General features: G+C 40.4%; 1 protein-coding gene across 1 annotated transcript; it reads right to left on the bottom strand.

The window, feature by feature from the left end:
* Positions 1-6,048: 6,048 nt before the first annotated feature.
* Positions 6,049-9,979, bottom strand: LOC104429138 (putative flavin-containing monooxygenase 2). The gene is made up of 5 exons (XM_039308102.1): positions 9,441-9,979; positions 9,024-9,261; positions 7,317-7,492; positions 6,781-7,139; positions 6,049-6,480 (listed from the first exon to the last, which is right to left on the bottom strand). Exons 1-5 carry the CDS (start codon positions 9,876-9,878, stop codon positions 6,123-6,125), a joined length of 1,569 nt encoding a protein of 522 aa, XP_039164036.1. The 5' UTR covers positions 9,879-9,979; the 3' UTR covers positions 6,049-6,122.
* Positions 9,980-12,875: the final 2,896 nt, after the last annotated feature.

Below are 12,875 nucleotides of genomic sequence, written 5' to 3'. Positions count from 1 at the left end.
TATTTCTGTTATCGAGAACAATTTCTGAGTATCTTAAGGCGTTTGATAATTATAAAAATTTCCATTCAGAACAAAAACACATTTAGTATAATCCCAAAAAATTTTGTGGCTTAAAATTTCTTTTAATATATTAATGATTTTATTACTTTTCTTTTTCTTTTTTTTTTTTTTTTTTCTTCTCCTTCTTCTTAGCCGGTTGCTAGCTTGGCCATGGTCGGCTAGCGATCGACCAAACAAGGTCGCTGGCCTTGGGGAGCCTCGCCGTGGCTCGGTGGCTCGGCCTCACCCGGCCACGGCGAGGCACACAGAGTCGGCCTCAGTGGCGGGTGAGGCTCGACCTCGCGAAGATCTGTGATGTCGAGCCTTGCGGGGATGGCGAGGCTCTCGGCCTCGGCTGAGGGCCAATGAGGCTCAGGCAAGGTTGCCGGGCCTCGTCTGGCTTGTCGCCAACCATTGTTGAGCCAATGACCAACTAGGGAAGAAGAAAGGAAGAAAAACGGAAGAAACAAAAACTTGTTTCTTGAGTTGTTCTTGTATATAAAAGCTTGACTTTTTTTCTTGTTTTATTCTAAATCTATTCCAGGGAACAAAAAAATTATCAAGCGCGTTCACTGTTCTATTTCTATTCCGCGGAACAAAAGAAACGAAAACAAGTGTTTCCAGAATGTTAAAGCAAAACGCCTTTGTTTTCCTCATTTATTGTGAAATTTGTGGGATGGAGTCTACAATTCTTAAAAATTTTAAAATTTTAAATAAAAACATGATTTAATTTTGTAAACATTTATGGTGTGAATGGTAACACTTATGTTCAAAATTGTTCAGGAAAACGAGAAATAGAAAAAATGTTTACATTAGAACAATTTTTACTAGAAAGATGCATTTAGTAAACTTGTTAGGAATAAAAAATAAAAACACATTTGGTAAATTTATATTCTTTTTTGTTTCTTTTAATTTTTAATATTTTTTTTTTTATTTTCCTTTTTCCTTTCTTTTTTTTTCTTCTTTCGGCCGATCTGCGGCCTCCGTGCGGCCGACGAGGCGCGGCCTCGCCCGGCCATGGCGGCTCGCCGGCCCCTCGCCGTGGTTGGGCGAGGCCAAGCGTCGCAGGGGGCCGGCTAGGCCGGCGTCGCCCGGCCATGGCGTGAGGCCGACGGCAGGCAAAGAAGAAGAAAGAAGAGAAGAGAGAGAAGAAAAGTGTTTCTTCAAAATCGTTTTAGAACAAAAATTTTTTTTTTTGTTTCTCATTTGTTCTTTTTGTGTTCAGGGAACAAAAATTCGATTTTGAACAAAAAGCATAAACAAAGCGTTTGTTATTTTTTTTATTCGGAGAACAAAAAAATAAAATTTATGTTCTTAAACAGAAAAAGAAATAAAAACATGGCCCCTTAGACTACTTCACTAGGGTTTCACAAAATTTCACATTACATTAAATCAAAAATTTGTTCAAAAGTCCTAAATCCAATATACTTTTTATCAATTCAATTATAAACATTTTAATTTTATCAATTAAGTCCTAAACATTTTAAGTCTTCAACTAAATCAATGTATTATTGTCAAATCGCACTATTGTGGACTAATAAGGCTTATACAATCAGAAAGTCACCGCATCACAAAATCAGATTGAATACCTTGAAGACCATGCTACGAAAAAAAAACAAAACAGAAAAATGCTGCAAAAATTCAGCAAGTAAGGCTCAATCAAAGTTTTTACTTGTTAGGTATTTGGCGTTGGGTTGTTCTTGACAATTCGTCATGTCTACTCATTACAGTTTACTTTCTTTTCCGTGGAATAATAGCGTGAGAATTACAATAAGGCGACAACTAGAGCATACATATGAATGATCGTAAGAACGTTTTGTAAAAATAATCGCTCATACCAATTATAAAAATGAATAAACGAAAAAATGCAAATTTTGCATTTAGACATAAGTTAAGTTATCGTGGATAATAAAAATAATTTTTATTAAATAGTTATATTAAATAACAGAAGATCATTTTTGAAAATTAATTTTCAAATCATTTGTCATTTTCGGATAAATAAAAGGCCATGGTTAACAGTATATCAACAGCCTAAAAAAAAAAAAAAAAAAAAAAAAAAAAGAATAGTGTTTAGTGTGAACTCCATTTATACCCTGGGGGCAAACTAAAGGAAAAGAGACAGAAAGGAAAAAGAAGGCGTAACAATTGGAAAGTGTATCTGCTCGACAGCAAGAACAGAGCTGGCTCGGACACTGAACGAAGGGGAGCGTACAGACGAGAACTGGGGACGAGGTTGCAGACGGGATTCACAAGGAAGAAGAGGGTACTTGGCGAAAAAAGCTGGTGCACCAAAGGGGAAACCATGGTCATCAAGATCGTTGCAGAGCGTGGCCTCTCTGTTTCCTGATCCGTGTTTCTAGCTCATTCAGTGTCTCCTTTATCGGTGTTTGGCATCCGGGTGATGTTTATATGTTCTCGAGTGCTTGGTATGTGGAAATGCAGGCAGGAACGAAGTACCTTGGGGGCTCCTTACAAATTTTGCTATTAATATATCTCCAAACGCGTATCGTTGCATCTTCTTTGCCTTCCCCGACAAAGGAGTTATCTGTACTCCATCTTCTAGAAGCTTTTCTCTTCAGCAAATTATACCAAGTGCGATGTGGTCCTTTATTTCTACAATTTGATCAATGATTATTTTCGGCTGCGATGCTCTTGTCTGTCGTTTTAATTGTTGCATCATCTTTAATCAATCTTGTATTTTCTTTATGAGTTGAGGGCATCTTTTGTTGAAGATCACCGCCTCTCTCTCTCTCCTAGAGTTCTCTAGATCTTTCTCTAGAGTTCTCCATATCTGTCTTTACTCCTCCAGATTTCTCTCTCTCTGGATTTCTCTAGAACTCTCCCTTCTCTAGAATCTTCTAGCAAAATCCATAATCTAGTTGTCAGGCTATAATAAAATAATACTTCTAGAATAGTGTAGAAAGTTAGGAAAGTCACCGACTTTCCATCCTATAAATAGGAGCAACTTGCTCCTCATTTGTGTGTCCAACTAAGAGTGTGTGAGTAAGAAGTCCAAGAAGGTGTGTGGGTGTGTGTGTGGGGGTCTTGAGAGTGTGTTGAGTAGAGTGTGTTGTATATGCACATGAGTGTGAGAGGAATTGTGTAGAGTTGTCCGAGTATTGTATGTGGTGTGAGAAATTATTGTAATAGTGAAAGTCATATTTTGTAAATTATATTTGTACCACGTTTCCGCAAGATTCAACAAGTGGTATCGGGAGCAGGTCGTCGGAGGCCGTGCGAAGGTGGTGGTCGGGGACCATTGTAAGTGAGTAAGGCGATCGGGGATCGTCGAGCCAGGCAAAAGAAGCGAAGGACGTCGGAGTTCTGCCGAGTGCACAATGTCTGGGATTGTGAAGTCGGTTGGTCCGGGATCAGGCTTACTTGGTATAGTGCAGGCCATTATACTAAAGTCACGATGGCAGATTTCTCGAGTCCGGTGTACGGGATGGAGAAGCTCAATGACTTCAATTATAATAATTGGAGTACCCGCATGCAGTATTATTTGCTTGGGCAATATTTATGGGATATCGTTGGCGGTAACAACACCACACCACCCACAAATGATAGTGATTTAAGAAAGTGGAACATCAAGTCAGGTAAGGCTCTTTATGTTTTGCCGTGACTGTGATGATGATGGTGTGCAATACATAAAAGTGCGAAGACCCCGAAGGAGGCACTGGATAACTTGGCGACAGCTGTTTGCGAGGACAAGCGATGCCAAGTTACAATGCACGGAGAATGAGCTCCTCTCAATCTCGCAATAAAGTATGATGGTAAGTCAATACTTTTCTAAAGTTAAATCTATTTGCGAAGAAATTTCAAAATTAGATCCTCAAAATGCCATCTACGAGACAAGAATGAAAGAATAATAATTCATGGGTTAAGGGTCGGAGTATAACGGTATCGTTCGGCCACTCATGGATGGGCAAATGAGCCAACTCTAACTGAGTTGGAAAATATATTGGCCAATCAAGAGGCCTTAGATAAACAAATCCCTAAGGTCTCAATTAAGGAGGATGAAAGTGCCCTCTTTAGTAATAAAAGAGGTTCAGAGGAGACAGAATAGAAATAGAGCAGGTGCAAGAGATGGCAAACCAGGAAAGATCATGGAGAATTGGTGGAGGCAACCTTGAAGGGTTATCGGCCGGGGGAGCTCGTCAGATCGTGGCCGATGACAACGACGAAGAATAAGAGCAACAAAAGGCATAGCAAAAATTGCTACGTTTGTGGCAAGTAGGACATATTGCCGGTTACATTTGAGTACGAGGCGAGAAGAAGGAAATGTCGTCACTTCTTGTAAGAAGGAGATTGAAAGCGAAGAAGAATGGGACTTTCAAGTGCACATTTGCAATGAAGGAACAGAAGAGCTTGCAACAGCTTGTATAGTTGAGTTGGATAATTCGACAGGTTCCATCACGACCCCGAATAAGAGCAAGCCAAGGGAGAACTCGAAGAAGCAACTAACAATGCCAACAAGCAGTCGTGAAAATAAATTGCATGAGATGCAAGATATGATAAAGAAGCTGAAAGTTGAGAAGGCAAAGATGGAGAATGTGTTGAAGAAAAGGGATGAGATGATAAGACAGAAGGATCGAGAGCTTGAGGCAAAAAAAAAAAAGAAAGGAAGCTAGAGAAGTTTCGATGTGAGTTCAAGAAGCATGCGAAGCTTCGGGACCTCAAGCCCGCTATGATGTTCCCAATTGGTCATGCGAGAGAGATATCAAACACATGAAGGAGAAGAAGAAAGGTTTCTTTGAGGAAAGGAGGCCATCTACACCCTACATCCCGTGGTGTAAGGATCGGTGGAATAAGATCAAGGGGAAGAAATTTTACGAGAAAAAGGATCAAGAGGTCTACATTGAAGTGCTTCGGATGGGACTGAATCGGTTGAAGCACGAAATGAAAATCACGAATGAGAAGGTTGACCAGGTGAGTTCCAATCTCAAAATTCTTAGAGGAGATATGCTGAATGAAGACCAAATTGAGTAAGAAGAAGGAAAAGGAGACTAAAGGACATAATGAATTGGCATTACAAAAATTCAAGAATCACAAAACTCAATGAAAAGTCGCAGCAAGAGAAGCAACTAAAGATGGAGCCATAGAGCCATCCACATCTGAGGAAGCTTCACAATATGCTGAATGGAGGAAGACAGTTGAAGAGTCAAAAAGCAATATCAGCACGGCTACTATATCGAGAGAGAGTAGTCGATGAGGGGGAGTGTTGAAGATCACCGCCTCTCTCTCTCTCCTAGAGTTCTCTAGATCTTTCTCTAGAGTTCTCCATATCTGTCTTTACTCCTCCAGATTTCTCTCTCTCTGGATTTCTCTAGAACTCTCCCTTCTCTAGAATCTTCTAGCAAAATCCATAATCTAGTTGTCAGGCTATAATAAAATAATACTTCTAGAATAGTGTAGAAAGTTAGGAAAGTCACTGACTTTCCATCCTATAAATAGGAGCAACATTTGTGTGTCCAACTAAGAGTGTGTGAGTAAGAAGTCCAAGAAGGTGTGTGGGTATGTGTGTGGGGGTCTTGAGAGTGTCTTGAGTAGAGTGTGCTGTATATGCACATGAGTGTGAGAGGAATTGTGTAGAGTTGTCCGAGTATTGTATGTGGTGTGAGAAATTATTGTAATAGTGAAAGTCATATTTTGTAAATTATATTTGTACCACGTTTCCGCAAGATTCAACATCTTTCTCTCTATTACAATCCGCATTTTCTCTTTGGATTCTCTACAACCGTTGGCAGTCACAGAGAAGCACGAGGGGTAGACCCAGATGTCTTAATGAATTTAAGGAATCCAGCAAGAGCACAAGAAGCTATTGAAAATGAGCCTATTTCAAATCACCATATGAAAACATGCCTTTCTGACCCCTCAGTTAGCAGAACATGGTTTGACGGGCAGGTTGTCACGAAGTTACGTTCAAAATGCCAAAAAATCACTCTTATTTTTGCATTCATATCACTTGAGTCTTGTAGACTTTCGCAATATAAATTATTACAAGCAAAATGTCAAATTCATCACTGATCATAAAGAGGATGATGTCTCGTTCAGAACTCATCAAATAAGGATATGTTTGTTGTTCAGTGTTTCTGATCAGCGAGGCTTGCATAATCAGCTGGTCCATAAGGTTGGAACCACTCGGCCAGAAACCCCTTCTTTCTTCTGGGATTGCAGTTCATGTCCTTGCACAGCTTGTCATTGTACCAAATGCTGGTGGTTGCAATGCATGATCTCCAGAAGTTCCTCCTGCTGTATCGCTTCATGTGAATTTCCCACCTCGCTGTGTCCTTTTCCATTGCCCCGATGCTCGGCAGCTTCAAGTTCCCATCGAGGACGTGCATGAGCCACTGGCATGTGATCTCAAAGGACGGCAGGTTAGCAAGGCTCCCTGTGTATCCTATAACTGCGAGCTGTGGAATCCGAGGATGAATCACCCGCCTGAAGTCAGTATAAAAGACTGTTACAACAAAACCAGACTGGGCACAGTATCGTGACAAAATCCTATGAGAAAAAAAACTACATTTTGAATTCCCGGAAATTAGCTCCACACCTAAATGCTGTAATGATACACAAGAGACCTTAAGGTAGGCCAAATTCTGCAATGCCATCTCAGAGTTAGACAATATATTGTTGTCGGTCCTTGATAGTTAATGACAATAAGATATGCATTTTGAAAGTCAAGGTTTTGAGTGGAAATTGATGCTACTTGGTTTTGCAACTGCAAGTATGACATGGTACCTGTAAAGAGGAATGATTGAAGTTGGTGAAGGGACGAGGTACTTTTGGAAGACTGAAGATCTGAAAATGTTCTTGAGCTTTTGATTGCCTTTATATCCAGTGGCAAGGATCACGAGATCGCTTGAGATCGGTTTGTCTTCTCCATCGACTATCAGACCTTCCTTGCAGAAGTGAAAGCTTTGCGACCTTTTGATTAGGATGCTTCCCTCCTCAACTTTATCGTAGAACTTGTCGGGCAGAATGCCAATTAGACACGAAGACATGTCCTCAAGAAAGCTGTGTCTTGGTAATAATCCATACTTCGTCAACGGGAGTTTCCACTGGAGATAGATTTCCGAGAATTTCGAGATGCCCCATCTCTAGGAATTTCAGAGTTACCTCGTGAGCAAACTTTTTGATTGACAAGCGGATGCATATAACAAAGAGAATCATGAAAAAAGAACTTGACACGGATAAAAGAGTCATTTTTTTATGGTTGACTGATAGACAAGCAAGTCTTGTGGAACTAAACCGAAAAAATGGAAGTATGTGCATACCAACGGCGAAAGCATTGTGGCGAGAACCCAGTACAGGATGTTTTGTCCTGGCTTATGAAGAAGCAGCTCAGCGAATCGACTGAAGTACAAGAGACCAAGGTGAGATATTAAGAAACTGTCGCTGGGCAGCAACCAATGAGGGTTCCTCTGGATCATCACACAAGGGTACTTGACTCCTGATTCCGATCACAAAATGAGAATGAGATAAGGAAAAAGACATTATCAGATAAGCTCGATCATTTAAAGGATGGAAAGCACATCTCTCGATGAAGTCCTCGTTGGTATGTAGTAGATACCGCATCCATTGAATTCCTATAAGTGTCAGGTGTTGCAGATACAAATTCATTCATGTGTAGATACTTTAAACATGACTGAACCCCATTCCATGACTAATGTATTGGGTTTTGATGTATTTCGACAAATTACAGAAGTTTCAAATGAACTTTCAGAAGATATCATGAATTGCAAGCTTTGATAGGACTTGACTATAGTTCACAGTGACAATTCACCCAACAATAGCCTACCAACAGATAATGGGAGAATTGTTCAAAAAGTCCTAAACTTATTGCACTTTTGCAAATTCAGTCCTAAACCTTTTAATTCTGCCAATTGAGTCCTAAATATTTTCACTTTTTGCTGATTAAGCCCATCCGGCCAATTTTGGCCGGAAAATGTTGACGTGGACGCTGGCGATGTCACGTAGGGGATCGTCATGCCTGGCCCCGACATAGACAATTTTAATAATTTTTTAATATTTTCGATTTTTTTGAATTTTTTTATTTTTATTTTTATATTTTCTATTTTTCCCCCTTTTTCTTTTCTTTTCTTTTTGGCTTTTTCCGGTGGCCGACCACCGGCCACAGGCGACGGCCGGCCACCAGCCACAGTGGGCCGGCTGGCCTCGCCCGCCACAAGCGAGGCTCGGTCGGGCAAGGAGGAGCACCGGTGAGGGCGAGGGAAGTCCTCGCCTAGGCGTGGCTCGGCAAGGGTCGCCCAGGGCAAGGCCAACCCTCCCCAGCGAGGTGGCCTTGCCGAGCGTCGGCCAAGCGACAGCGACGCCGGGCGAGGGCGAGGCTCCTCGCCTGGCCAAGCGGGTGTTGGCTGTGGCCGGGTCGAGGCCGACGCCGCCCGGGTGAGGGTGAACCTTGGCGAGACTCCCTCGCCGAGATCTAGCAAGGCCGACCCTCGCCGGGGCCGGGCGGCCTCGCCTAGCATCGCCGTCACTCGACCGACGCGCGGCGAGGCCACCCTCACTGGGAGGGTCGGCCTCGCCCAGCGACCCTCGCTTGGCCGCGCTGGCAAGGGCTTCCCTCGCCCTCGTCAGTGCTCCTCCTCACCCGGCTGGCTATGGCCGGTGGCCGGTGGCCGATCACCAGAAAAGGCCAAGGAAAAAGCCAAAAAGAAAAAAAGAAAAGAAAAAAAAAACAGAAAATATAAAAATAAAAATAAAAATATTCAAAAATATTCAAAAAATATTAAAATATTATTAAAATTTGTCACGTTAGCGCCGGCAATCCTACATGATCAGCTGACGTCCACATTAGCATTTTCCGGTCAAAATTGGCCGGATGGACTTATTCGGTAAAAAGTGAAAAGATTTAGAACTCAATTGGTAAAGTTAGAAGGTTTAAGACTGAATTGGCAAAAGTACAATGGACTTTTTGGACAATTTTCCTAGCAGATAAGTCTATATGACATCGCTCTTACCATTTGCTTCTGCACATTCGACTGCTAAATCTACTGCTGATTTCTGTGAACCAACAATTGTGATTCGCTTTCCTTTAATCAATTCAGCAGCCGCAGATTTCTCCATATCTGAATATTCCATTGAATGCATCACCTTGCCATCGAACACTTTGGAGCAAGAGGATGGTGGGAGCTCCGGAATGTTAGGAAGACCGCTGTACCGTCCGATGCAGAGAATAACAAATTCAGCTTGGTGAACCTGGCCAAAACGCGGCACTCACTTAACATTGCATCAAGCAATCATAGAAACTGAAACTAGAGTATTAGCAAATATCGATGCTTCTCAAATCTCAGGATTGAATTGAACCGAACTATGAAGAACAGCTATTTTTTTTTTCATTTTTTTCTTTTGGGGGTCAACAAGAACAGCTAATTTACCTCTGTGGCATTAGTCTGTGTGTCCAGGACAGTAATGTGCCACTTCCCTTTCGAGCCGAATGCCATCCCCGTCCCACCCCACAAATCCCACGTCTTCATCTCTTCGAATGACTCCCCAACGTAATCGATGCTAATCACTCTGGAATGGAACTTGATGTAAGGATATAAATTGAAGTGCTGAGCATAGGACTTTACATAGTCTAGGACTTCAGCGTGGCTGGGGAACATCTCCTGCACAAAGGCCGGCCAATCGAAGTCTGAGAACTGGTAACTTTCCTTCACATTTTGCAATTTGGTCGATTGAATGGTGTGATTCCAGACTCCCCCGATGCGGTCCTCGGCCTCGAACACCACCGGGTCAAAGCCCTTCTCGACCGAATACTTGCAGGCGAGAAGGCCACTAATTCCCGCTCCTATGATCACTACCCTTCTCTCCATTTCTCTTTCCAAACTCCAGAGGGATTCAACATGCACTCTTCCAAGCTAGAGAGAACATATCTCATATGTCCATCAGGACTGATCATGAATTGAATGGTGGAGAAACTGTTATTTATAAAGCAACCTCTGACCGCATACTGTATCTTTGGACATCGTGCCTCATTTAGCTAGATGGCAATTTGTTTATTACAAGTGGGACATGTGTTGGCATTGGCAGAAGGGTTGGTTAGTTTAACATTTTCTTGACTCAACTAGACAATTATTTTTCCTCATTTTGTGTGAAACTTGTGGGAGGCTTAAACTGCTTAAGGAAGAAACAGGCGGAGGAACCCGTCCTGGGGTGGGAGTCCCTGCGTGTCTGTCTGTCATCCGTTGCCATAAAGGCAGGGTTAAGGTCTTGAAAAAGATTCTTAACCCCATTGCTGGACCACCGGCCGGCCAGCCGGTGGTCCAGCAATGAAGGCACAAATTTATTGACTATAATCTTATAATTTGAACTTCTATATGAAGGCATGAATTAATTTTTAAGTATTCTAGTAAATTTCTAGAATAATTGACTGTAATCTTATAAAATTTTACATGATATAATATATGAGACCCTGAGTTCAAATTTCTTAAGCTTACATTTACCTCTCGTATAACATGTTTTTACGCTTTAGTGTATGATTAACGTTCAAATAAAGGAAAATGCGACAACATTTATCTATTAAATAGCCCATTTTTGTAGCGGCTCAAAACTTACAGAACACCGACATTATCAACCAAAAAGTCAGAGGCGTCTGGATATTCAACTATACGCTGAATCACCAATCTTGGGCTCCTGAGGAATTGACAACTTGACCATACATATCTCGTGTTTGACGTCACCTAATACGCAGCACTTGTAATAAGGTCGAAACAATTTGTGTTTGTGATAGGAGGGGTTTGAGCTAGTCTCATCGTCTCATCTCTCTTTTGTTGATTTTATTTGAGTTTTATTGTTCATTTTTTTTTTTTTTACTTTTTTTTCTTTTCCAATTTAGATTTGAGCGCTTTCTTCTCCCAATTTAGTTCTCGATTCGAGAGTTTGAATTCTATTGATCTAGTTCTAGTTTTTGATGCTATCTTCTCCTGATCTAGATCTGGAAATATAATAAATATGCTTTTAGGAATTCTATGCCCTTTTGCTATGTTCATGTACAGGTTTTTTGCCTTCAGTCTCGATGATGATCATAGGAGTCTTGGTGTCTCATTGAATTGGAAGATTTGACCCATCACATGTTAAATCTATGTTTGTTTAACATATTATGGTTGTTTCCATAGGATGATAGTGTAGAGGAAGCCGAACTTAGACACACACCACCAACTGGCAACATTTTAATTATTGAAGAATGAATTTTCGACGTATGCTCGTCACTAATAAAGACATGAGCTCTAGCGATCGGCTACCAATTTTGTTTGACAAATCTGTTCATGTGGAACAAGTTTGTGATTAACTTTGCAAATGCTCTATCAATCTTTCTTATGTTTTGGATTTGGTTTTGATTTTCAATATTCCTACTCTGTTTTGATTTGCTTTATCATGAAAACTATGTATTTCTATATCATTTTAAGTAATGAATACAATTTTCTTTCAATAAAAAAAAATCTCAATCAAGTATGTAAGATAAAAATAAATAGAGTTTTGGAGTTCCAAGACAAGTTACGGTTATATAAATCCTATGTTTTAATCATTTTGTTAAAAAGTCATTCGATAAATAAAGTTATCCATTTGATTCTAATTGCCACAAAGGGTAAGCACAAGACCCCAATCAGGCCTCGCACCGCCAGGCAAGAAAGCTCATAAAAAGGAAGAGGGAGGGAGGGAGTGAAATTATGGTTCCATTTGGAAAATTTAAACTTATATTTGACCAACTCGTAGTTTGGTTGCCCGAAATGCAACATCTGGCGATCAAAGAGTTCGGTTGCCAAAAGTGCATGATCTTGCAATTCTAGCCACCAAAATCGAGTTTGGCCGCCATAAGATCAAATTTATTGGAGTGATATGTGCCTTTCTCACACGGGCAAGTGCATCTGATTCGAAAACTGATTTCTAAATCACTTCCCGTTCAATTGCCGAAAGAGGGCGAGCATTATTCCAACACCAATAGACCGAATACTTGCAGGCGAGAAGGCCACTGATTCCTACTCCTATGATCACTACCCTTGTCTCCATTTCTCTTTTCAAACTCAGAGGGATTCAACATGTAATCGTTCAAGCTAGAGAGAACATATTTCATATATCCATCAGGATTGATCATGGATTGAATGTTGAAGCAATCTTCGACCACGTACTGTATATCATTGGACATTCTGCCTCATCTGATCTAGATGGCAATTTGCTTAATACAAGTGCGAGGGGTCTCGGTATTGACAGAAAGATTAGTTTAAAATTTTCTTGATCAACTAGACATTTAGTTTTCCTCATTTATTGTGAAATTTGTGGGATGGAGTCTACAATTCTTAAAAGATTTAAAATTTAAAATAAAAACATGATTTAATTTTAAATTATTTTAGTAAACATTTAGACTACTTCACTAGGGTTTCACAAAATTTCACACTATATTAAGCCAAAAATTTATCCAAAAAAACCTAAATCCATTACACTTTTGTCAATTCAATTTTAAATATTTTAATTGTACCAATTAAGTCTTAAATCTTTTCAAGACTTTGACTAAGTCCATCCAACTAATCTTAGCCAGAAATCACTAACGCGAATGCCAACCATCTTATGTGACACAACCGGCATTAATGTGAATAATTTTTAATAACAGTGTTAATATTACAAAAACATCAAACTGGTACACGTGTTATAAATTTATCCTAAATTAATTTTTGATAGTGTGGTATGCTTGTAACACCAATTTACATTTTCTTAGATTTTGTTATATTTCATCATCAAATTGCTGAATTAGATAACTCATAATAGTTAATGGGTGTACAACTTTGGAGTTTTACCCTCCATTTGTCACAAGTGTA

Source organism: Eucalyptus grandis, chromosome 3 (genome assembly GCF_016545825.1).
Source record: "Eucalyptus grandis isolate ANBG69807.140 chromosome 3, ASM1654582v1, whole genome shotgun sequence".
Taxonomy (NCBI): Eukaryota; Viridiplantae; Streptophyta; class Magnoliopsida; order Myrtales; family Myrtaceae; genus Eucalyptus; species Eucalyptus grandis.
This window is presented reverse-complemented; position numbering and strand designations above follow the sequence as displayed.

Excerpts from the sequence above, each read along its gene's own strand:
- LOC104429138 (XM_039308102.1), bottom strand. The coding sequence starts at position 9,878 with ATGGAGAGAAGGGTAGTGATCATAGGAGCGGGAATTAGTGGCCTTCTC. Across the intron at positions 7,493-9,023 it reads CGAATGTGCAGAAGCAAATG|GAGTCAAGTACCCTTGTGTG; the intron begins GTAAGAGCGATG and ends GATCGGAATCAG. Across the intron at positions 7,140-7,316 it reads CCACAATGCTTTCGCCGTTG|AGATGGGGCATCTCGAAATT; the intron begins GTATGCACATAC and ends TGAAATTCCTAG.